Genomic DNA, 26,105 nt, shown 5'->3' on the forward strand with positions numbered 1-26,105 from the left:
CTGGAGTGCATAAGGGATGGTTTTCTAGACCAATATGTCAAGGAACCAACTTGGGGGGAGGCCATCTTAGACTGGGTGTTGTGTAATGAGAGAGGATTAATTAACAATCTCATTGTGCGAGGCCCCTTGGGGAAGAGTGACCATAATATGGTGGAATTCTGCATTAGGATGGAGAATGAAACAGTTAATTCAGAGACCATGGTCCAGAACTTAAAGAAGGGTAACTTTGAAGGTATGAGGCGTGAATTGGCTAAGATAGATTGGCGAATGATACTTAAGGGGTTGACTGTGGATGGGCAATGGCAGACATTTAGAGACCGCATGGATGAATTACAACAACTGTACATTCCTGTCTGACGTAAAAATAAAAAAGGGAAGGTGGCTCAACCGTGGCTATCTAGGGAAATCAGGGATAGTATTAAAGCCAAGGAAGTGGCATACAAATTGGCCAGAAATAGCAGCGAACCTGGGGACTGGGAGAAATTTAGAACTCAGCAGAGGAGGACAAAGGGTTTGATTAGGGCAGGGAAAATGGAGTACGAGAAGAAGCTTGCAGGGAACATTAAGGCGGATTGCAAAAGTTTCTATAGGTATGTAAAGAGAAAAAGGTTAGTAAAGACAAACGTAGGTCCCCTGCAGTCAGAATCAGGGGAAGTCATAACGGGGAACAAAGAAATGGCAGACCAATTGAACAAGTACTTTGGTTCAGTATTCACTAAGGAGGACACAAACAACCTTCCGGATATAAAAGGGGTCAGAGGGTCTAGTAAGGAGGAGGAACTGAGGGAAATCTTTATTAGTCGGGAAATTGTGTTGGGGAAATTGATGGGATTGAAGGCCGATAAATCCCCAGGGCCTGATGGACTGCATCCCAGAGTACTTAAGGAGGTGGCCTTGGAAATAGCGGATGCATTGACAGAATGGCAGGCAGTGACTAGTGGGGTACCGCAAGGTTCTGTGCTGGGGCCCCAGCTGTTTACACTGTACATTAATGATTTAGATGAGGGGATTAAATGTAGTATCTCCAAATTTGCGGATGACACTAAGTTGGGTGGCAGTGTGAGCTACGAGGAGGATGCTGTGAGGCTGCAGAGCGACTTGGATAGGTTAGGTGAGTGGGCAAATGCATGGCAGATGAAGTATAATGTGGATAAATGTGAGGTTATCCACTTTGGTGGTAAAAACAGAGAGACAGACTATTATCTGAATGGTGACAGATTAGGAAAAGGGGAGGTGCAAAGAGACCTGGGTGTCGTGGTACATCAGTCATTGAAGGTCGGCATGCAGGTACAGCAGGCGGTTAAGAAAGCAAATGGCATGTTGGCCTTCATAGCGAGGGGATTTGAGTACAGGGGCAGGGAGGTGTTGCTACAGTTGTATAGGGCCTTGGTGAGGCCACACCTGGAGTATTGTGTACAGTTTTGGTCTCCTAATTTGAGGAAGGACGTTCTTGCTATTGAGGGAGTGCAGCGAAGATTCACCAGACTGATTCCCGGGATGGTGGGACTGACCCATCAAGAAAGACTGGATCAACTGGGCTTGTATTCACTGGAGTTCAGAAGAGTGAGAGGGGACCTCATAGAAACGTTTAAAATTCTGACGGGTTTGGACAGGTTGGGTGCAGGAAGAACGTTCCCAATGTTGGGGAAGTCCAGAACCAGGGGTCACAGTCTAAGGATAAGGGGTAAGCCATTTAGGACCGAGATGAGGAGGAACTTCTTCACCCAGAGAGTGGTGAACCTGTGGAATTCTCTACCACGGAAAGTAGTTGAGGCCAATTCACTAAATATATTCAAAAGGGAGTTAGATGAAGTCCTTACTACTCGGGGGATCAAGGGGTATGGCGAGAAATCAGGAAGGGGGTACTGAAGTTTCATGTTCAGCCATGAACTCATTGAATGGCGGTGCAGGCTAGAAGGGCTGAATGGCCTGCTCCTGCACCTATTTTCTATGTTTCTATGTTTCTATATATCCTTTACAAATATAATCATACGAGAATACCAAGTACAAAAAGGTATAGCCGAGTTGAGGATTTTTTTTGTTGAAAATTTTGTGGTAATTTTTCAATGAAACATATAGAAATATTTGGTGAAAATGTTCTCGCATCCAAATACTTTTTCAACAAGAAAACCAATAACATTAAAACATTCACGGCCACTTTTTCTGAGATACAATTTATTTTCTGGGCCTCATGTGTGTCCGGTCTCATTGTTATTTCAGTGAATGTTCAGGGGCTCAAATCTCCAAACAAACTACTTTGCCACAAGGAAGAGTACTTGTCTCCTTCCTTTAGGAGACACAATTGTTTCTGGGAGACAAATGGTAAACCAATGAAGAGGAAAGGTTTCAGGCAGAAATGATAATAAAAATAAAAATAGCCTAAAGATTTTTTTTAAAAAGATAAGAGCAAACTCTAGATCATTAATAGTGTTAAAGCTAATGGAATAAAATTAACTCAGCCGAACCCCTGCACATTCGGGGGATATATTTTGAAGCAAAAGAATTCTACTGAATGAGACACTAATGTTCTCTGAATTGTGAGTGAATGGCAACAGTTGGGAACCCTGCAAAAGCAAGTGAGGGTTTCTGTAAGATTTCAGGATAATAATACTTGTTTGAAAGCATGCAAAATAAAACTAAAGGCAGGAAACAATTTGAAGAAGCCAGAAATGTAAACTTCAGTTGCATTATTTTCCATGAGGCCTCGAAATTGCTGGGCCGACTGATTATGGTTTCTTTCTGATCAAATACTCCTGCTTCTTCTTGTCCTCGTTCAATATACATTGGGAGTGAAAGATAAACTAAAATTGCAGCCGTTTCCCCACAGAGAAAAAAAAATGGAGGCATAACGATGGGCCCAAGTAAGGCAAGTACATAAAAAACAGGCGGTTTCGATCCAGAGCGATAATGTGCGGTAAAAAGGAAATTTTTATGGAAATTAATGCTGCAGGGGAATTTTGTTTGATTTTTGGGCAGGAAACGTAGCGGGCGATGTGCAGCAACGCTGGAGGTAATCGTAGGCTGAAATGTCCGCCGGCGATAATCAGGAGCAAAACGGGCGTCAAACGGGTAGTACAGAGCGGTAATTTGCCTTTTTGACAAAAACGGGCGGTAACTGGGCGATCCCAGTTAAAATTCTAGCCCGATAAAACTGCTTCAGGTTCAGAAATAATAATTGATAAAAATACAATCGAAGTGATGAAGAACAAGAAGTGAGACACATTAAAACAGCATCAGGGTAAAAAGTCAGTGGCCAACACAGAGAGCTGGCTACAAACTGGGCATGACTGGGAGATAAATGTTCCAGGTTATAAAGGTCTTTAGAAAGGACAATGAGATTGACAAAGGAGGAAACATAGAAACATAGAAAAGAGGAGCAATAGTAGGCCAATTGGCCTGTCGAGTCTGCACCACCATTCAATATGATCCTGGCTGATCCTCTATCTCAACACCATATTCCCGCTTTTTCCCCGTACCCCTTGATGCCTTTTGTTTCTAGAAATCTATCTATCTCCTTCTTAAATATATTCAGTGACTTGGCCTCCACAGCCTTCTGTGGTAGAGAATTCCTCAGGTTCATCACCCTCAGTGAAAAAATTTCTCATCTCGGTCCTAAATTTCCTACCCCGTATCCTGAGACTGTGCCCCTTGTTCTAAACTTCCCAGCCAGGGGAAACATCCTCCCCACATCTAGTCTATCCAACCCAATCACATTTCAATGAGATCCCCTCTCATTCTTCTAAACTCTAGTGAATACAGGCCTAGTCGACCCAATCTCTCCTCATACGACAGTCCTGCCATCCCAGGAATCAGTCTGGTGAACCCTCACAGCACTCCCTCTATGGCAAGTATATCCTTTCTTAGGTAAGGAGACCAAAACTGCACACAATACTCCAGGTGTGGTCTCACCAAGGCCCTGTATAACTGTAGTAAGACATCCTTGTTCCTGCACTCAAATCCCCTTGCAATGAAGGCCAACATACCATTCGCCTTCCTAACTGCTTGCTGCACCTGCATGTTTGCTTTCAATGACTGGTGTACAAGGACACTCGGGTCCCTCTGTACATCGACACTTCCCAAGCCATCACTATTTAAATAATACTTTGTCCTTATGTTTTTCCTACCAAAGTGGATAACTTCACATTTATCCACATTATACTGCATCTGCCATGTGTTTGCCCACTCACTCAACCTATCTAAATCGCATTGCAGTGTCTTTGCATCCTCCTCACAACTCATAATCCCACCAAGTTTTGTGTCGTCAGCAATCTTGGAAATATTACAGATGGATCCCTCATCCAAATCATTTATATATATATATATATTGTGAATAGCTGGGGCCCAAGCACTGATCCCTGTGGTACCCCATTAGTCACTGCCTACCACCCCGAAAAATACTGTTTCCTGTCAGTTAATCAATTTTCAATCCATGCCAATACATTACCCCCAATCCTATGTGCTTTAATTTTTCATACTAACCTCTTATGTGGAACTTTATCAAAGGCCTTCTGAAAATCCAAATACACTACATCTACTGGTTCTCCCTTATCTATTCTATCAGTTACATCCTCAAAAAACTCCAGTACATTTGTCAAACATGATTTTCCTTTCATAAATCCATGTTGACTTTCTTTAATCTCGTTGATATTATCTAAGTGTGCCGTTATCACATCCTTTATAATAAGACTCCAGCATTTTCCCTACTACTGATGTCAGGCTAGCCGGTCTGTAGTTCCCCGTTTTCTCTCTCCCTCCTTTTTTAAATAGTGGGGTTACATTTGCCACCCTCCAATCTGCAGGAACTGTTCCATAATCTATAGAATTTTGGAAGATGACAACCAATGCATCCACTATTTCCATGGCCACCTCTTTTAGTACTCTGGGATGCAGATCATCAGGCCCTGGGATCTGCCTTCAGTCCCATTAGTTTCTCCAGCACTATTTTCTTACTAATTATCATTTCCTTTAATTCCTCTTGCTCACTCGACCCTTGGTTCCCTAGCATTTCTGGGATGTTATTTGTGTCCTCTTCTGTGAAGACAGAACCACATTATTTATTTAATTGCTCTGCCATTTCCTTGTTCCTCATTACAAATTCTCCCATTTCTGTCTGTAAAGGACCTACATTTATTTTCACTAATCTTTTTCTTTTTACGTACATGTAGAAACTTTTGCAGTTGGTTTTTATGTTCCTTGTAAGTTTACTCTCATACTCTATTTTCCCTCCTCTTAATCAATCTCTTGATCCTTTTTTGCTGAATTCTAAACTGCTCCCAATCCTTAGGCTTGCTACTTTTTCTGGCAACTTGGTATAACTCCTCTTTGGGTCGAATACTATCCTTAATTTCTTTTGTTACCCATGGTTGGGCCACTTTTCCTTTTGTGTTTTTACTCCAGAAAGGAATGTATAACTGTTGCAATTCATGCATTCGTTCCCTAAATATTAGCCACTGCCTATCCACCGTCATGTCTTTTAATGAATCTTTCCAATCTATCATAGCCAATTCATTCCTCATACCTTCGTAGTTGATTCCTTAGTTTAGATTTAGGACCCTAGTTTCGGATTGGACTACTACACTTGCCATCTTAATAAAAAATTCAATCATGTTATGGTCACTCTTCCCTAAAAGACCCCGTACACAAGACTGTTAATTAATCCCTTCTCATTACACAATACCCTATCTAGGATAGCCTGTGCCCTAGTAGGCTCCTCAACATATTGGTCTAAAAAACCATCTCGTGCACACTCCAGGAATTCATCTGCCACAGTAGTATTACTAATTTGGTTTGGCCAGTCTATATTTAGATTAAAGTCACCTACAATTACTGTAGTACCCTTGCTAAATGCATCTCTAACTTCCTGTTTGATGCCGTCCCCCTACACTACCACTACTGTTTGGAGGTCTACAGTCAACTCCCACCAATGTTTTCTGCCCCTTGGTGCTCCTTAGCTCCACCCAGACTGATTCGATATCTTGATTTTCTGAGCCAATATCCTTTCTCACTATTGCTTTGATTTCATTCTTTACTAACAACGCCACAGCACCCCCTCTTTCTTTTTGCCTGTCCTTCCTAAATATTGAATATCCTTGGATATTCAGTTCCCAATCCTGGTCACCCTGTAACCATGTCTCCGTAATTGCAACCATATCATATCCGTTTACATCTGTTTGCGCTATAATCCGTCTACCTTATTACAGATGCTTCGTGCTTTTAAATTTGTCTTTTTAATATTATTTTGTACTATAGCCCTATTTGTCTTATCGCTTTTTTTTCTTACCTGGACCCTATTTGTTAGTGCATTCTTTTGTTTGTATGCTCTGTCCCTTCCTGACATAATCTGGTTATCCTTACCCACAATCACTTTCCTGCATTGCTTCCTTTTCTTTTCTCTTTAGCATTCTAGATTGCTCTCCACTGCGACCATCCTTTCCCGTCCCCTTATTTAGTTTAAAGCCCTGTCTACCTTCCTAGTTAGTCGGTTTGCTAGGACTCTGGTCCCAGCATAGTTCAGGTGTAGTCTGTCCCCATAGAACAGCTCTCTCTTTCCCGAGTATTGGTGCCAGTGCCCCACAAATCAAAACCCACTTCTCCCACACCAACTTCTGAGCCACGCATTCATCTCCCTGATTCTATTGACCCTATGCCAATTTACTCATGGATCAGGTAATAATGCAGAGATTATTACCTTTGTGGGTTCTGCTTTTCAATTTAGTCGCTAGCTGTTCAAACTCTCTCAGCAGAACCTCTTTCTTAGTCCTACCTATGTCATTGGTACCTACGTGTACCACGGCCACTGGATCCGCCTCCTCCCACTCTAAGTTCTTCTCCAGCCCGGAGGAGATGTCCTTTACCCTGGTACTCAAGTAGCAATATTGATAAAAAGACATTGGAACGGATTTTGCTGATAGACCTGCACTTGGATGTTTGCCTTGCAAAAAACAGGGTGTGAACAGGTAAAGCATTATTGTATCTCCTTAATCAATCAAATTGAAGTATTGTTAGTGAGCAGTGCTGAGTCTGAATCAGGAAGTGGCAAATTAGAATAGATAATTCAATGTCAAATCAGGTACAGAAAGCGAAACAGAGAGAGAAACAAAGACTGGATTGAGGAGAGAGAGAGAGAGAGAGAGAGAGAGAGAGAGAGAGAGAGAGAGAGAGAGAGAGAGAGATGAAAGAGAAAGAGAAAGAGAAAATAAAAACAAATTGTACTTATATAGCGCCTTTAACATAGTGAAATGTCCCAAGTCGCTTCACAGGAGTACTGAGATTACAAAAATTTGACACTGAGCCGCACAAGAAGAAATTAGCGCAGGGAAGAGGTAGGTTTTAAGGAGTGTCTTGAAGTAGGAAATAGAGGTAGAGAGGCGGACAGGTTAGGCAGGGAATTCCAGAGCTTCATCATAGGCAGTCCCTCGAAATCGAGGAAGACTTGTTTCCACTCTAATAGTGAGGTCTTGGGTGACTGAACAGTCCAATATGGGAATTACAGTGTCTGTCACAGGTGGGACAGACAGTCGTTGAAGGAAAGGGTGGGTGGGAAGACTGGTTTGCTGCACGCTCCTTCCACTGCCTGTGCATGCTCTCAGCGACGAGACTCAAGGTGCTCAGCGCCCTCCCAGATGCTCTTTCTCCACTTAGGGCGGTCATTGGCCAGGGACTGCCAGGTGTCGGTGGGAATGTTGCACTTTATCAAGGAGGCTTTGAGGGTGTCCTTGAAACATTTCCTCTGCCAACCTGGGGTTCGCTTGCCACGTTGGAGGTCCGAGCAGAGCGCTTGCTTTGGGAGTCTTGTGTCAGGCATGCAGACAATGTAGCCCACCCAACGGAGCTGGTCGAGTGTGGTCAGTGCTTCGATGCTGGGGATGTTGGCCTGATAGAGGACGCCATTATCAGCAAGGGCAGACGGCGACGACGAGGTTCAACACCGCCAGCGCAGCCTTCGGAAGAGAGTGTTCGAAGATCAGGCCCTCAAATCTGGCACCAAGCTCATGGTCTACAGGGCTGTAGTGATACCCGCCCTCCTGTATGGCTCAGAAACGTGGACCATATACAGAAGACACCTCAAATCGCTGTAGAAATACCACCAATGATGGCTCTGCAAGATCCTGCAAATCCCCTGGGAAGACAAGACGCACCAATGTTCCAGAGCTTAGGGCCTAGGCAACAGAAGTCACGATCACCAATGGTTGAACAATTATAATCAGGGATGTTCAAGAAGACAGAATTAGAAAAGTGCAGACATCTCTGCGGGGGGGGGGGGGGGGGGTTGTTGTTGGGCTGGAAAGGATGAGAGTTTTGAAATCGAGACATTGCTTAACCGGAAGCCAATGTAGGTCAATGAGCACAGGGGTGATGGGTGAGCGGGACTTGGTGCGAGTTAGGACACAGGCAGCCGAGTTTTGGATCATCTCTAGTTTACGCAGGGTAGAATGTGGGAGGCCAGCCAGTAGTGCATTGGAATAGTCAAGTCTAGAGGTAACAAAGGCATGGGTGAGGGCTTCAGCAGCAGATGAGCTGAGGCTAGGGCAGAGACAGGCGATGTTACGGAGGTGGAAATAGGCGGCCTTAGTTATGTTGCAGCTATGTGGTCGAAAGCTCAATTCAACGTCAAATATAACACCAAGGTTCAGCCTCAGACAGAAGTTGGGGAAAGGGATGAGGTCAGCAGCTGGGGAACGGAGTTTGCGGCAAGGACCGAAAACAATGGTTTCGGTCTTCCCAATATTCAATTGCAGAAAATGTCTGCTCATCCATAACTGGATGTCAGACAAGCAGTCTGACAATTTTGAGACCGTTGAGAGGTCGAGAGAAGTGGTAGAGAGGTAGAGCTGGGTGTCATCAGCGTACATGTGGAAACTGACACTGTGTTTTCAGATGATGTCGCCAAGGAGCAACATGTAGGTGAGAAATAGGAGGGAGCCAAGGATAGAGGCAACGATGCGAGGGCGGGAAGAGAAGCCGTTGCAGGTGATTCTCTGGCTACGATTAGATAGATAAGAATGGAACCAGGCGAGTGCAGTCCCACCCAGCTGGATGACAGTACAGGTGTTGGAGAAGGATAGAGTGGTCAACCGTGTCAAAGGCTGTAGACAAGTCAAGAAGGATGAGGAGGAATAGTTTGCCTTTGTCATAGTCACAAAGGATGTCATTTGTGACTTGGATGAGAGCCATTTTGGAACCGTGGCATTTTCATATTGTTTAATTATTTTTAAATCTCCAACAATAATTAAAAGCTGAAGGAATGAGACTCCATACTTATAAAAGTTAATTTTCAGTGCCAGAGAGGTTGTTGGCAGTAATTAAGACTTAGCACACTATTAAAATGGTACTTAGACTGGAATGGACAAGTCCTAACTTTTTTTGACGAGTTTAGTCTACATCTATGAGGTAAGTACATGAACTTCACGTTGTTCAATAATTTGAATGTTGAGTCAGACAGCGATATGCTGTTTTTATTTATATAGCGCCTTTAACGTAGTAAAACGTCCTAAGGCGCTTCACAGCAGTGTTATTAGACAAAACAGACAAATTTGACACCGAGCCACAAAAAATTACGGCAGATGACCAAAAGGTTAGTCAAAGTGGTAGGTTTTATGGAGCGTCTTAAAGGAGGAAAGAGAGGTAGAGGCGGAGAGGTTTAGGGAGGGAGTTCCAAAGCTTAGAGCCCAAGCAGCTGAAGGCACGGCCACTGATGGCTGAGCAGTTATAATCAGGGATGCTCAAGAATTTGAAGAGCGTAGACATCTCGTGGGGTTGTGAGGCTGAAGGAGATTACAGAGATAGGGAGGGGCAAGGCCATGGAGAGTTTTGTAAACAAGGATGAGATTTTTGAAATCGAAGAGTTGCTTAACCAGGAGCCAATGTAGGTCAGCGAGCACAGGGGTGATGAGTGATTGGGACACAGGTTGCCAAGTTTTGGCTGACCTCAAGTTTACGTAGGGTAGAATGTAGGAGTGCGTTGGAGTAGTCAAGTCTAGAGGTAACAAAGGCATGGAGGAAGGTTTCAGCAGACGGTGAACTAAGGCAGGGGCAGAGGCAGGCAATATTACGGAGGTGGAAATAGGTGGTTTTAGTTATGCCGCGGATGTGTGGCCAGAAGCTCATTTCAGGATCAAATTTGACGCCTAGGTTGCAAACAGTTTGGTTTAGCTTCAGATAAATGCTAGGGAGAGGAATGGAGTCAGTGGCTAGGGACCAAAGACAATGGCTTTGGTCTTCCCAATATTTAATTGGAGAAAATTTTTGCTCATCCAGTACTGGATGTCTGACAACTTAGAGACCATGGAGGGGTCGAGAGAAGTGGTGGAGAGGTAGAACTGGGTGTCGTCAGCCTACATGTTGAAAGTGACTCCATGTTTTCAGATTATATCGCCAAGGGGCAGCATATAAATCAGAAATAGGAGGGGGCCAAGGATAGATCCTTGGGAGACACCGGAGGTAGCAATGCGGAAGTGGGAAGTGAAGCCACTGTGCAGGAGATTTTCTGGCTACGATTAGATAGATAAGAATGGAACCAGGTGAGTGCAGTCCCACCCAACTGGACGATGGTGGAGAGGCATTGGGAGGAGGATGGAGTGGTCAACTGTGGCAAAGAATGTAAACAGGTCCAGGAAGAGGAGGTGGAATAATTTATCTTTGTCACAGTCACAAAGGATGTCATTTGTGACTTTGATGAGAGCTGTTTCGGTGCTGTGGCATGGGCAAAACCAGATTGAAGGGATTCAAACATGGAGTTCCGGGAAAGATGGGCACGGATTTGGAAGGCATGTTCAAGGCCTTTGGAGAGGAAAGAGAGGTTGGAGATGGGGCGGTAGCTAGCAAGCACAGTGGAGTCAAGGGTTGTTTTTTTGAAAGGGGTGATGAATGCAGATTTGAAGAAGAGGGGGATACTAACTGAGGAGAATCGTTAACAATTACAGAGGAATGTCACATCTTGAACAGCAACGTCCAGATTTTCACGTTTCACTGTACCTGTGCTGTCGCCAGGAGCTGCTGTCCGATTTGCACATAAATAATGGTGAGCACCGTTAGTCTCACCGTTACTTTCACAGAAAAGTCCGGCCCAATATTACATCAGTAAGAGAGTGAATAAACTCTAGAAACTCTCCCGGTAGAATCGATTAATAGAAAATTGCAAGAATTAGGTGGAGTTGTCTACAGACCTTATGATAGCAGTGATAAAGTAGTGCGATGCACAAATACCGAGATTAGAGAAGCTGATTTCAAAAGCAGAGTAGTTATAAAGGGAGACTTTAATTTTCGCGCAGTCTGGGAGAAGCAGAATAGCTCGAGTCCCAAAGGCAGAGAATTTCTGTGTATTCGTGACAGTTTTCTGGAACAGTATGTTCTTGAACTAACAAGAGGGCTAGATTTAGTGATGAGTAATGAGTCAACAATCTAATGGTAAGGGAACATTAAACAGTGGCCATATCGTGAATAAATTCGATATTTGGTTTGAGAGGGAGAAGGGGGAGCCACAAACCAAGGTTTCAAATTTAGTTGAGGCTAACTTTGAAGGGATGAGGCAAAAATTGACCACATTAAAATGGGTGGAACAGTTAACAGATAAAACTGTAGATGAACAGTGGAGGACTTTGCTGAACTCCTCCGTTAAATCCACAAGCGTGACGCTGAGTTTCCGGTCGCTTGCCATTTTAATTCTCCAGCCCACTCTGTCCTCGGCCTCATACAATCAATCATAGGCAGTCCCTCGAAATCGAGGAAGACATGTTTCCACTCTAAAAGTGAGTTCTCAGATGGCTGTACAGTTCAATGTGGGAATTACAGTCTCTGTCACAGGTGGGGCAGACAGTGGTTGAAGGAAAGGGTGGATGGGGAGCCTGGTTTGCCGCACGCTCTTTCCGCTGTCTGCACTTGATTTCTGCATGCTCTCGGCGACGTGACTCGAGGTGCTCAGCACCCTCCCGGATACTCTTCCTCCACTTTGGGCCGTCTTGGGCCTGGGATTCTCAGGTGCCGGTGGTGATATTGCACTTTATCGGCCTCATACACTGTTCCAATGAAACTCAATGGAAGCACCTCATCTTTTGATTCAACACTTTTGCCTTCACCATCATCCCTTTTGTCATTTAATCACTCCTGCCTTCCACCCCATCACAGACCTTCCCCTTTTGTTCTTTCCTCGCCTCTGTACTTGCTTAAAACCAGCTACTTTTCGCTTAATTTTTTTCCAGTTCTGATGAAAGGCCATCGACCTGAAATATTAACTATTGTTTTTCACTCCACTGATGCTGCCTGACCTGCTGAATATTTCCATCATTTTCTCTTTTTATTTTAGATTACCAGCATCTACAGTATTTTGGCTTTGTCTTCAAAGGCTGCAGAGCGACTTCGATAGGTTAGGTGAGTGGGCAAATGCATGGCAGATGAAGTAAGGTTATCCACTTTGGTGGTAAAAACAGAGAGACAGACTATTATCTGAATGGTGACAGATTAGGAAAAGGGGAGGTGCAACGAGACCTGGGTGTCATGGTACATCAGCCACTGAAGGTTGGCATGCAGGTACAGCAGGCGGTTAAGAAAGCAAATGGCATGTTGGCCTTCATAGCGAGAGGATTTGAGTACAGGGGCAGGGAGGTGTTACTACAGTTGTACAGGGCCTTGGTGAGGCCACACCTGGAGTATTGTGTACAGTTTTGGTCTCCTAACCTGAGGAAGGACATTCTTGCTATTGAGGGAGTGCAGCGAAGGTTCACCAGACTGATTCCCCAGATGGCGGGACTGACCTATCAAGAAAGACTGGATCAACTGGGCTTGTATTCACTGGTGTTCAGAAGAATGAGAGGGGACCTCATAGAAACGTTTAAAATTCTGATGGGTTTAGACAGGTTAGATGCAGGAAGAATGTTCCCAATGTTGGGGAAGTCCAGAACCAGGGGACACAGTCTAAGGATAAGGGGTAAGCCATTTAGGACCGAGATGAGGAGAAACTTCTTCACCCAGAGAGTGGTGAACCTGTGGAATTCTCTACCACAGAAAGTTGTTGAGGCCAATTCACTAAATATATTCAAAAAGGAGTTAGTTGAAGTCCTTACTACTCGGGGGATCAAGGGGTATGGCAAGAAAGCAGGAATGGGGTACTGAAGTTGGATGTTCAGCCATGAACTCATTGAATGGCCTACTCCTACACCTATTTTCTATGTTTCTAAAAAGATTTGGTAACAAGCTCTTTAATTAAACAGTTGAATTAAACAACCTTGGTCAGATTAATATATGTTAATGACTTAGATTCGAGTGTACAGGGCACAATTTCAAAATTTCCAGATGACACAAAACTTGGAAGTATAGTGAACAGTGAGGAGGATAGTGATAGACTTCAAGAAGACAGACAGGCTGGTGAAATGGGCGGACATGTGGCAGATGAGATTTAATGCATAAAAGTGCGAAGTGATTTATTTTGGTAGGAAGAACGAGGAGAGGCAACATAAACTAAAGGGTAAAATTCTAAAAGTGACAGGGCAGGTTGAGAAAGTGGTTAAAAAGGCGTAAGGGATCCTGTGCTTTATAAACAGAGGCATAAAGTGCAAAAGCAAGGATGTTATGATGAACCTTTATAAAGCACTGGTTCAGCCTCAACTGGAGTACTGTATCCAATTCTGGGCACCACACTTTAGGAAGGATATGAAGGCCTCAGAGAGGGTGCAGAGAAGATTTATAAGAATGGTTCCAGGGAGGAGGGACTTCAGTTATATCGATTGACTGGAAAAGCTGCGGTTGTTCTAATTAGAGTAGAAAGTTGAGAGGAGATTTGATAGAGGGGTCAAGACATAGTAGAGAAAACTGTTTCCATTGGCGGAAGGGTCGAGAACCAGAAGACATAGATTTCAGATGATTGGCTGAAGAACCAAAGCCAACATGACGAAAAACCTTTTACGCAGTGACTGGTTAGAATCTGGGATGTACAGCCTGAAAGGGTGGTGGAAGCAGACTCAATCATGGCTTTCAAAAGGGAATTGGATAAGTACCTGATGGAAAAAAAATTGCAGGGCTGCAGGGAAAAGGTGGGGGAGTGGGACTAGCTGAAGTGCTCTTGCAGAGAGCCGGCATGGGCTCGACAGACCAAATAGCCTCCTTCTGTGCTGTAACCATTCTATGGTTCTATAACAAAAGAGGTGAGTGATAGTATGAAACTAAAAGAAAAAGCTGATACAAATGCAAAGAATAGTGAAGATCCTGTGGACTCAGTATAAAGAACAAAAGGATACAATGAAAGTAGCAAGAGCTGCAAAAAGGGAATACGAAAGAAACTTGCGAGGGATATCAAGGATAACACAAACATTTTACAAGTATATTAAGAGGGTGGGCCCCTTAAAGACAGCAAAGGTGATATTGTACTTGAAAGTAAGGCAATGGCAACTTGCTAAATAATTACTTTGCATCAGTCTTCACAGTAGAGGAAGAGGATAAAGTACCAGAGATATAAGGGAAACTAAAAATAAATCAAGGAGAGTTTTACTAAATTTAACTTAATTTTTTTTACATGGTAATGGAGAAATAATGCAACTGAAGATTGAGAAATCACCAGGACCTGATGATTTCCTGGGTATTAATAGAAGTAGATGAGGAAATTGTAGATGCTTTAGTCATGATCTTCCAAAACAATATAGATTCAGGAATTGTCCCCTTGGATTGAAAGATTGTCAATATCACCCCATTATTTAAGAAGGGTGGGAGAGATAAACTAGGATGATGATAGATTGAGTAGACTGGGTATTTACTCGTTGGAGTTCAGAGGATGAGGGGTGATCTTATAGAAACATTTAAAATAATGAAAGGGACAGACAAGATGGAGGCAGAGAGGTTGTTTCCACTGGTAGGGGAGACTAGAACTAGGGGGCACAGCCTCAAAATACGGGGGAGCCAATTTAAAACCGAGTTGAGAAGGAATTTCTTCTCCCAGAGGGTTGTGAATCTGTGGAATTCTCTGCCCAAGGAAGCAGTTGAGGCTAGCTCATTGAATGTATTCAAATCACAGATAGATAGATTTTTAAACAATAAGGGAATTAAGGGTTATGGGGAGCGGGCGGGTAAGTGGAGCTGAGTCCACGGCCAGATCAGCCATGATCTTTCTGAATGGCGGAGCAGGCTCGAGGGGCTAGATGGCCTACCCCTGCTCCTAATTCTTATATTCTTATGTATGTATGTAAATATAGACCTATTCGTCTAATGTCTGTTTTGGGAAGTTACTAGAATTTATCAATGGACAAATATGAACCAATGAGAAAGAGCATGCATGGAGCTGTAATGGGTTTGCCATATCTAACTAACCAAGCTGAATTTTTTTTGAGATAGATAAGGAAGTGTCTATTGATGTTATTTATATGGACTTCTAGAAGGCATTCAATATTAGTTCCACATAAGACACTTTGGTTAGCAAAAATACAAGTGCTTGGAATTGGAAGCAACCTTTTGACATGGTTAGGGAATTGGTTAAGGGATAGGAGAGAGAGTAGAGATAATGGGTATACACTACAATTGGCAGGATGTAACTAGTGGTGTTCTTCAGGGATCTGTGCTAGGGCTTCAGCTTTTCACCATCTCCTTCTGTGCCATACATTTCTATGATTCTATGATCCAAATTTGCTGACGACGCTGAGTTAGGTTACACAATAAGTAGTGCAGATGGGAGCAAAAAGTTGCAAAGGGACATTGATAGATTAAGTGAGTGGGAAAAGCTGTGGCAGATGAGTTCAAAGTGGGTAAGTGCGAGGTCATCCACTTTTGACCCAAGAAAGATAGATCAGAGTATTTTCTAAATAGTGAGATGCTAGAAGCTGTGGAGGAGCAGGGAAATTTAAAATTAATTTAAAAGGTTAATGGAATGTTGGCTTTTATCTCAAGGGGACTGGAATACAAAGGGGTGGAAGTTCAGTTACAGCTGGAGAGAGCGCTGGTTAGACCCTATTTAGAATATTGCATTCAGTTCTGGGCATCATACCTCAGGAAGGATATATTGGCCTTGGAGGGGTACAGTGCAGATTCACCAGAATAAGAGTTAAATTATGAGGCTAGGTTGCACAGACTAGGCTTGTATTCCCTTGAGTATAGAAGGTTAAGGGGTGATCTAATTGAGGTGTTTAAGATGATTAAAAGATTTGATAGGTTGGCTGGTGAGAAACTATTTCCTCTGGTGGGTGAGTCCAGAACAAGGGGGCAAAACCTTAAAAATAGAGCTAGGCCATTCAAGGGTGATGCAGGAAGCACTTCTTCACACAAAGGAAGTGGAAATCTAGAACTCTCCTCAAAAGCTGTTGAGGCTAGGTCAATTGAAAATGTCAAAACTGAGGTTAATTTGTGTTAGGTAAAGATATTAAGGGATATAGAACTAAGGCGGGTAAATGGAGTTAAGATGGTGATCAGCCATGATCTAATTGAATGGTGGAACAGGCTCGTGCAGCTGAATGGCCTACTCCTGTTCCAATATACTTGATTATAAAAATTAATATTCTTCCTGTCTGCTGCATTTATTTTGAATGCTTCCTGGTCCATGTTCTCCATCCCATCTTTCTGGAATTGGATCAGAAGATTGTATACTTTATATGGAGTGATAGATATTCCATTGATTATAATAGGGTAGCCCAATCCAAAATACCTTTATTATTTTTGGGCAAGGAAGCAGAGTTAACGTTTCAGGTCGATGACACTTCGTCAGAATCCTTCAAGGGTAGACAAGTCCCCTGGTCCTGATGAAATGCATCCCATGGTATTAAAAGAGATGGCGGAAGTTATAGCAGATGCATTCGTTATAATCTACCAAAATTCTCTGGACTCTGGGGAGGTACCAGCGGATTGGAAAGCAGCTAATGTAACGCCTCTGTTTAAAAAAGGGTGCAGACAAAAGGCAGGTAACTATAGGCAGGTTAGTTTAACTTCTGTAGTCGGGAAAATGCTTGAAGCTATCATTAAGCAAGAAATAGCAGGACATCTAGATAGGAATAGTGCAATCAAGCAGGCACAGAATGTATTCATTAAGGGGAAATCATGTTTAACTAATTTACTGGAATTCTTTGAGGATATAACGAGCATGGTGGATAGAGGTGTACCGATGGATGTGGTGTATTTAGATTTTCAAAAGGCATTCGATAAGGTGCCACACAAAAGGTTACTGCAGAAGATAAAGGTACGCGGAGTCAGAGGAAATGTATTAGCATGGATAGAGAATTGGCTGGCTAACAGAAAGCAGAGTCGGGATAAATGGGTCCTTTTCGGGTTGGAAATCGGTGGTTAGTGGTGTGCCACAGGGATCAATGCTGGGACCACAACTGTTTACAATATACATAGATGACCTGGAAGAGGGGACAGAGTGTAGTGTAACAAAATTTGCAGATGACACAAAGATTAGTGGGAAAGCAGGTTGTGTAGAGGACACAGAGAGGCTGCAAAGAGATTTAGATAGGTTAAGCGAATGGGCTAAGGTTTGGCAGATGGAATACAATGTCGGAAAGTGTGAGGTCATCCACCTTGGGGGAAAAAAAAAAAAACAGTAAAAGGGATTATTTTTTGAATGAGGAGAAATTACAACATGCTGCGGTGCAAAAGGACCTGGGGGGTCCTTGTGCATGAAACTCATCCCAAAAAGTTAGTTTGCAGGTGCAGCAGGTAATCAGGAAGGCGAATGGAATGTTGGCCTTCATTGCGAGAGGGATGGAGTACAAAAGCAGGGAGGTCCTTCTGCAACTGTATAGGCTATTGGTGAGGCCGCACCTGGAGTACTGCGTGCAGTTTTGGTCACCTTACTTAAGGAAGGATATACTAGCTTTGGAGGAGGTACAGAGACGATTCACTAGGCTGATTCCGGAGATGAGGGGGTTACCTTATGATGATAGATTGAGTAGACTGGGTCTTTACTCTTTGGAGTTCAGAAGGATGAGGGGTGATCTTATAGAAACATTTAAAATAATGAAAGGGATTGACAAGATAGAGGCATAGAGGTTGTTTCCACTGGTCGGGGAGATTAGAACTAGGGGGCACAGCCTCAAAATACGGGGGAGCCAATTTAAAACCGAGTTAAGAAGGAATTTCTTCTCCCAGAGGGTTGTGAATCTGTGGAATTCTCTGCCCAAGGAAGCAGTTGAGGTTAGCTCATTGAATGTATTCAAGTCACAGATAGATAGATTTTTAACCAATAAGGGAATTAAGGGTTATGGGGAGCGGGCGGGTAAGTGGAGCTGAGTCCATGGCCAGATCAGCCATGATCTTGTTGAATGGCGGAGCAGGCTCGAGTGGCTAGATGGCCTACTCCTGTTCCATGTTCTTATGTTCTTATGTTCTCTGGTTGGCAACCAGTAATGAGTGGGGTGCCGCTGGGATTAGTGCTGGGACCCCAACTATTTACAATCTATATTAACGACTTGGAAGAAGGGACTAAGTGTAATGTAGCCAAGTTTGCTGACGATACAAAGATGTAAGGAAAAACAATGTGTGAGGAGGACACAAAAAAGTTGCAAAAGGACATAGACAGGCTAAGTGAGTGGGCAAAAATTTGGCAGATGGAGTATAATGTTGGAAAGTGTGAGGTCATGCACTTTGGCAAAAAAAATCAAAGAGCAAGTTATTATTTAAATGGAGAAAGCTTGCGAAGTGCTGCAGTACAGCGGGAACTGGGGGTACTTGTGCATGAAACACAGAAGGATAGTATGCAGCTCCAGCAAGTGATCAGGAAGGCCAATGGAATCTTGGCCCTTATTGCAGAGGATGGAGTATAAAAGCAGGGAAGTCTTGTTACAGCGGTACAGGGTATTGGTGAGGCCACACCTGGAATACTGCGCGCCGTTTTGGTTTCCATATTTACGAAGGGATGTGCTTGCTTTGGAGACAGTTCAGAGAAGGTTCACTCGGTTGATTCCGAGGATGAGGGTTTGACTTATGAAGAAAGGTTGAATAGGTTGGGCCTCTACTCATTGGAATTCAGAAGAATGAGAGGTGATCTTATCGAAGTGTATAAGATTATGAGGGGGCTTGACAAGGTGGATGTAGAGAGGATGTTTCCACTGATGGGGGAGACTAGAACTAGAGGGCATGATCTTAGAATAAGGGGCCGCCCATTGAGAACTGAGAGGAGAAGAAATTTCTTCTCTCAGAGGGTTGTGAATTTGTGGAATTCGTTGCCTCAGACAGCTGTGGAAGCTGGGACATTGAATAAATTTAAGACAGAAATAGACATTTTCTTGAACGATAAGGGGATAAAGTGTCATGGAGAGCGGGCAAGGAAGCGGAGCTGAGTCCATGATCAGATCATCCATGATCTTATTGAATGGTGGAGCAGACTCGAGGGCCGTATGGCCTACTCCTCCTCTTATTTCTTATGTTCTTAAGTCTTCCTACAATTGTACAAGGCTTTGATGAGACTACACCCGAAGTACTTGCACAGTTTTGGTCTCCTTATATGATGAAGGATATACTTGCCTTAGTGGTGGTGCAAAGATGTTTCACTCGATTGCCCTGCCCAATATTTATCCCTCAATCAACAAACAAAACAGATTATCTGGTCATTATCCATCTCTGTCTTCTCCCTATGGCTGAGGAGCTCCTCCCGGAGACACAGTACGGATTTCGTCCCCTAGAGGGCACAACGGACATGATTTTTACAGCACAACAGCTGCAGGAAAAATGCAGGGAACAGCGCTAGCCCTTATACATGGCTTTTTTTGATCTTACAAAGGCCTTTGACACTGTCAACCGCGAGGGTCTATGGAGCGTCCCCTTCAGTTTCGGATGCCCCCAAAAGTTCGTCAACATCTTCCATCTGCTCCATGACGACATGCAGGCCGTGATCCTTACCAACAGATCAAGACCAGGGTCAAACAGGGCTGTGTCATCGCCCCAACCCTCTTCCCAATCTTCCTCGCTGCCATACTCCACCTCACAGTCAACAAGCTCCCCGCTGGAATGGAACTAAACTACAGAACCAGTGGGAACCTATTCAACCTTCGCCGTCTCCAGGCCAAGTCCAAGACCACCCCAACCTTTGTCGTCGTGCTACAGTACACGTACGACGCCTGCGTCTGCGCACATACAGAGGCTGAACTCCAGGACATAATCGACGTTTTTATTGAGGCGTACGAAAGCATGGGTTTTACGCTAAACATCCGTAAGACAAAGGTCCTCCACCAGCCTGACCTTGCCGCTTAGCACTGCCCCCCGGTCATCAAAATCCACGGCGAGGCCCTGGACAACGTGGACCATTTCCCATACCTCAGGAGCCTCTGATCAACAAGATTCAACACCGCCTCCAATGCGCCAGTGCAGCCTTCGGCCGCCTGAGGAAAAGAACGTTCAAAGACCAGGCCTTCAAATCTACTACCAAGCTCGTGGTCTACAGGGCTGTAGTAATACCTGCCTCCTGTATGGCTCAGAGACATGGACCATGTACAGTAGACACCTCAAATCACTGGAGAAATACCACCAACGATGTCTCTGCAAGATCCTACAAATCTCCTGGGAAGACAAATGCACCAAATTAGCGTCCTCAACCAGGCCAATATCCCCAGCATTGAAGCACTGATGACACTTGATCAGCTCTGCTGGGCAGGCCACATTGTCCGCATGCCAGACAAGAGACTCCCAAAGCAACCGCTCTACTCGGAACTCCCTCACGGCAAACAAGCCAAAGATTAGCAGAGGAAATGTTACAAAGACACCCTCAAAGCCTCCCTGATAAAGTGCAACCCTTAATTCCCTTATTGGTTAAAAATCTATCTATCTTTGACTTGAAAACATTCAATGAGCTAGCCTCAACTGCTTCCTTGAGCAGAGAATTCCACAGATTCACAACCCTCTGGGAGAAGAAATTCTTTCTCAACTCAGTTTTAACTTGGCTCCCCCGTATTTTGAGGCTGTGGCCCCTAGTTCTAGTCTCCCCGACCAGTGGAAACAACCTCTCTGCCTCTATCTTGTCTATCCCTTTCATTATTTTAAATGTTTCTATAAGATCACCCCTCATCCTTCTGAACTCCAAGGAGTAAAGACCCAGTCTACTCAATCTATCATCATAAGGTAACCCCCTCATTTCTGGAATCAGCCTAGTGAATCGTCTCTGTACCCCTTCCAAAGCTAGTATATCCTTCCTTAAGTAAGGTGACCAAAACTGCACGCAGTACTTCAGGTGCGGCCTTATATACAGTTGCAGCAAGACCTCCCTGCTTTTGTACTCCATCCCTCTCGCAATGAAGGCCAACATTCCATTTGCCTTCCTGATTACCTGCTGCACCTGCAAACTAACCTTTTGGGATTCATGCACAAGGACCCCCAGGTCCCTCTGCACCACAGCATGTTGTAATTTCTCCCCATTCAAATAATATTCCTTTTTACTGTTTTTTTTCCCAAGGTGGATGACCTCACACTTTCCGACATTGTATTCCATCTGCCAAACCTTAGCCCATTCGCTTAACCTATCCAAATCTCCTTGCAGCCTCTCTGTGTCCTCTACACAACCCGCTTTCCCACTAATCTTTGTGTCATCTGCAAATTGTGTTGCACTACACTCTGTCCCCTCTTCTAGGTCATCTATGTATATTGTAAACAGTTGTGGTCCCAGCACTGATCCCTGTGGCACACCACTAACCACTGATTTCCAACCGGAAAAGGACCCATTTATCCCGACTCTCTGCTTTCTGTTCGCCAGCCAATTCTCCATCCATGCTAATACATTTCCTCTGACTCCGCGTACCTTTATCTTCTGTAGTAACCTTTTGTGTGGCACCTTATCGAATGCCTTTTGAAAATCTAAATACACCACATCCATCGGTACACCTCTATCCACCATGCTCGTTATATCCTCAAAGAATTCCAGTAAGTTAGTTAAACATGATTTCCCTTTCATGAATCCATGTTGCGCCTGCTTGATTGCACTATTCCTATCTAGATGTCCCGCTATTTCTTCCTTAATGATAGTTTCAAGCATTTTCCCCACTACAGATGTTAAACTAACCGGCATATAGTTACCTGCCTTTTGCCTGCCCCCTTTTTTAAACAGAGGTGTTACATTAGCTGCTTTCCAATCCGCTGGTACCTCCCCAGAGTCCAGAGAATTTTGGTAGATTATAACGAATGCATCTGCTATAACTTCCCTGGGATGCATTTCATCAGGACCAGGGGACTTATCTACCTTGAGTCCCATTAGCCTGTCCAGCACTACCCCCCTAGTGATAGTGATTGTCCAGCACTACCCCCCTAGTGATAGTGATTGTCTCAAGGTCCTCCCTTCCCACATTCCTGTGGCCTGCAAATTCTGGCATGGTTTTTGTGTCTTCCACTGTGAAGACGGAAGCAAAATAATTGTTTAAGGTCTCAGCCATTTCCACATTTCCCATTATTAAATCCCCCTTTTCATCTTCTAAGGGAGCAACATTTACTTTAGTCACTCTTTTCCGTTTTATATATCTGTAAAAGCTTTTACTATCTGTTTTTATGTTTTGCGCAAGTTTACCTTCGTAATCTATCTTCCCTTTCTTTATTGCTTTTTTAGTCATTCTTTGCTGTTGCTTAAAATGTTCCCAATCCTCTAGTTTCCCACTAACCTTGGCCACCTTATACGCATTGGTCTTTGATTTGATACTTTGCTTTATTTCCTTGGTTATCCACGGCTGGTTATCCCTTCTCATGCCGCCCTTCTTTTTCGCTGGAATATGTTTTTGTTGCGCACTATGAAAGAGCTCCTTAAAAGTCCTCCACTGTTCCTCAATTGTGCCACCGATTAGTCCTTGTTTCCAGTCTACTTTAGCCAACTCTGCCCTCACCCCACTGTAGTCTCCTCTGTTTAAGCATAGTACGCTCGTTTCTGACACAACTTCCTCATCCTCAATCTGTATTACAAATTTAACCATATTGTGATCACTCATTCCGAGAGGATCTTTTACAAGGAGATAGTTTATTTTTCCTGTCTCATTACACAGGACCAGATCTAAGATGGATTGCTCCCTTGTAGGTTCTGTTACATACTGTTCTAAGAAACAATCCCGTGTGCATTCTATGAATTCCTCCTCCAGGGAAAAAGACTGGCTGATCTATTGAGCCTTCTCCCAAACAATCGTGGAGCAACTAAATGTCATGGCCCCCAGCGCTCCCTCCCATCAGCATTCATGTAATCTCCTGGGAGAGAGAAAGAAAAAACCCTAGGCCAGTTCAAGGGGAAAAGCATCTGGGAAATTCCTCTCTGACCAACTAAGGCAATCAGAACGAGCCCCGGAGATCACAAAGAGATGCATACCCAACATCCCACCTACCTTTTATACAGTGGTATTAGCCTCAGCAAGGAACTCGTCTGGTTCCTTTTGGCACTTTTGTAACACTCATCACCACAAGCCCGCAACTTGTTCTATGGACCAATAAACTTGTGCATAAAAAAAAAAACTGACATCTAACCTCATCCTATAGTTATATAGGTGATGTGCAGGACTCCTCATTTTCCCTAACCTATTTACTTCAAATAGTCTATCCACACAGACATATCTAGTCCCTTGATCATTTTAAATACTTCAGTTAAATCACCCAAAGTCTTTGTTTTCTAGAGTAAAAAGACACAGATCTCCAAGCCTGCCATGGTAACTAAGGGCTCTTAAACTAGGGATCATTCTAGTGGCCCTCTTTCTGAAGCTTTTCAGGGCCTCTGTATTGTCTATTGTGAGGGGAACTAGGCACTGTATTCCACATGAGGCATAACCAGGGTTTTGTACACCACCACTGTGGTTGGTCCTCACAATACACCCTAGTATTCTACTAGTTGTACTATTTGTACTAATAGTCTACCTACTGTATTCACTGAAAATTGGATCTCATTAATTGTTGAGAATTCTTTGCATACAATTACCTTCCCAACAGAGTTGCTGTCCTTTCTGAAAAGGATAGTTTCCTCATTCACTGGTGGCAAGTCCTTTAGTGATTCAACAATAACTGCAAAGAGAAACAAATTCAGAAATGGCATTAAAATATGGACGTACAAAAGACAGAAATCAATCTTTCACTGTGCTGTAAAATCAAAAGTACTTGCCAATTTTACCGAAAGTTTAAATGTCATCGTTTTTTTTTGAAGACATTAAAATTTTATTGCTTTGGAAGCAACTGTACCGATAAGTCAGGAATCTTATGAATTGCCACCTGAACCAATTCATGATCTTGCATCTTGTTCAAAATGCAATCAGTTCAGTACTGGTAATGTTTACCTGAAAATTCACTAGTTTCCTACATTACAACATTTCCTGCATTACAACAGTGACTATACTTCAAAAGTACTTCACTGGCTGTAAAGCGCTGAGATATCCGGTGGTCGTGAAAGGTGCGATATAAATGCAAGTCTCTTTCTTTCTTTAGTGTCAATGTTATAGAAACATAGGTACAGGAGTAGGCCATTTTACCCCTCGCGATTCTGTGCGATGGTTGATCTGTGATCTAACTCCATATATCTGCCTTTGGCCCCTATCCTTTAATGCACTTGGTTAATCTATCGATTTCAACTTTAAAATTAATAGACCTAGCATCAATTATCGTTTGCGGAAGAGAGTTCCAAACTTCTGCCACTGTGTGTGTGCAGAAATGTTTCCTCACTTCACTCCTGAAAGGCCTGACTAATTTTTGGACTATGCACCCTAGTTCTGGAATCCCCAACCATCCAAAATGTCTCTCTATCTGTTCTATCAGTGCCCCTTAATATCTTGAAAACTTTGATCAAGTCACCCTTTAACCTTCTAAATTCCAGGGAATACAACCATAATTTGTGTGATTGTTCCTTGTAATTAAACACTTGGAGTCCACCTGACATTCTTGTAAACCTATGCTGCACTATCTCCAAGGCCAATATATCCTTCCTAAGGCGTGATGCCCAGAACTGCTCACAGTACTCCAAGTGTGGTCCAACCAGGGTTTTATATAGATGCAGCATAACTTCTACCCCCTAGTCCTCTGGCTATAAAGGCCAGCATTCTATTAGCCTTTTTGATTATTTTCTGTACCTGCCCAGTCCTGGGTACCACACCTTAGGAAGGATATACTGGCCTAGGAGGGAGTGCAGTGTAGATCTAGCTAAATGACACTGGGGCTCCAAGGGTTTAATTACAAGAAGAGATTACACAAACTAGTGTTGTATTCCCTAGAATTTAGACAGTTAAGGGGTGATTTAATCAAAGTTTTCAAAATATTAAGGGGAACTGATAGACAGAAACTATCTACCCTATTTCCACTTATTGGGGAGTTTAGGACTTGGGAACAGAGCCTCAAAATTGGAGCCAGAATGTTCAGGAGTGAAGTTAGAAAACAATTTTACAAGCAAAGGGGTAGTAGAAGTTTGGAACTCTCTTCTGCAAATGGCAATTGATGCTAGATCAATTTTTATTTTAAATTTGAGACTGATAAATTTTTGATAACCAAATATTCAGGGATATGGGGCACAGGTTATATGGTCACAGATCAGCCATAATCTTAATGAATGGTGGAACAGGCTCAAGGGGTTAAATGGCCTATTCCTGTTTCTATGTTCCACTCTTTCATCTTAAGCTTGGATTTGATATTTTAATATGATGATCATACCAGAGATATAGGAACATATGATGGGGCTGACAAGAAGACACTTACACCCCAAGTAAGCCTGCTGTTTAGCTTCATGTTACTTTAACCTTGACAACATCTCCAGTTTACTCCTTATCGAGTCTGGAACCTATTGATTTATGGACACTTTAACAGAGTTTATTGATATAGATTAACAAATTCACTTCAAAAAAATACATTTAATTTTTGTTAATGGTGTAGAGTTCTGAAAATGTTAACACAGACTCTGGAAAATGTTTGATGCAATTCTTGGGAATCTGACTCATTTTCAGCTACAAGGAATTCTGCCAAAACCAATCTATCATCTGATAATTTCATTAAGGACAACCTTCAGGATCAATGATTTCAAGATACTAGATGTTCATTCAGCAATACAGGGAATGCATTGATGATCAATTGACAACATACCACTAAGCTATATTTTAGAAGCAGGTTTGGTGAAGTTGCATTTACTCTTTTTTTTTTCGTAGCCAATCTTTCCAATTCTTTGTCAAATCACAAACGCCAGAGGTCACCTTGCACACATCAAGGATCACTCTGCGCCA

General features: G+C 43.2%; 1 protein-coding gene across 3 annotated transcripts in view; it reads right to left on the minus strand.

Annotated features, from left to right (window-relative positions):
• The window catches only part of naf1 (nuclear assembly factor 1 homolog (S. cerevisiae)), a 348,207-nt gene that overhangs the window by 148,592 nt on the left and 173,510 nt on the right, over positions 1 to 26,105 (minus strand). For all 3 annotated transcript variants that reach the window (XM_070865108.1, XM_070865118.1, XM_070865127.1), the window contains exon 5: positions 23,831 to 23,913. In XM_070865108.1, the coding sequence (XP_070721209.1) occupies positions 23,831 to 23,913 (83 nt within the window). The remainder of the gene's footprint in view (positions 1 to 23,830; positions 23,914 to 26,105) is intronic.

This window comes from Pristiophorus japonicus, chromosome 2 (assembly GCF_044704955.1).
Source record: "Pristiophorus japonicus isolate sPriJap1 chromosome 2, sPriJap1.hap1, whole genome shotgun sequence".
Lineage (NCBI taxonomy): Eukaryota > Metazoa > Chordata > Chondrichthyes > Pristiophoridae > Pristiophorus > Pristiophorus japonicus.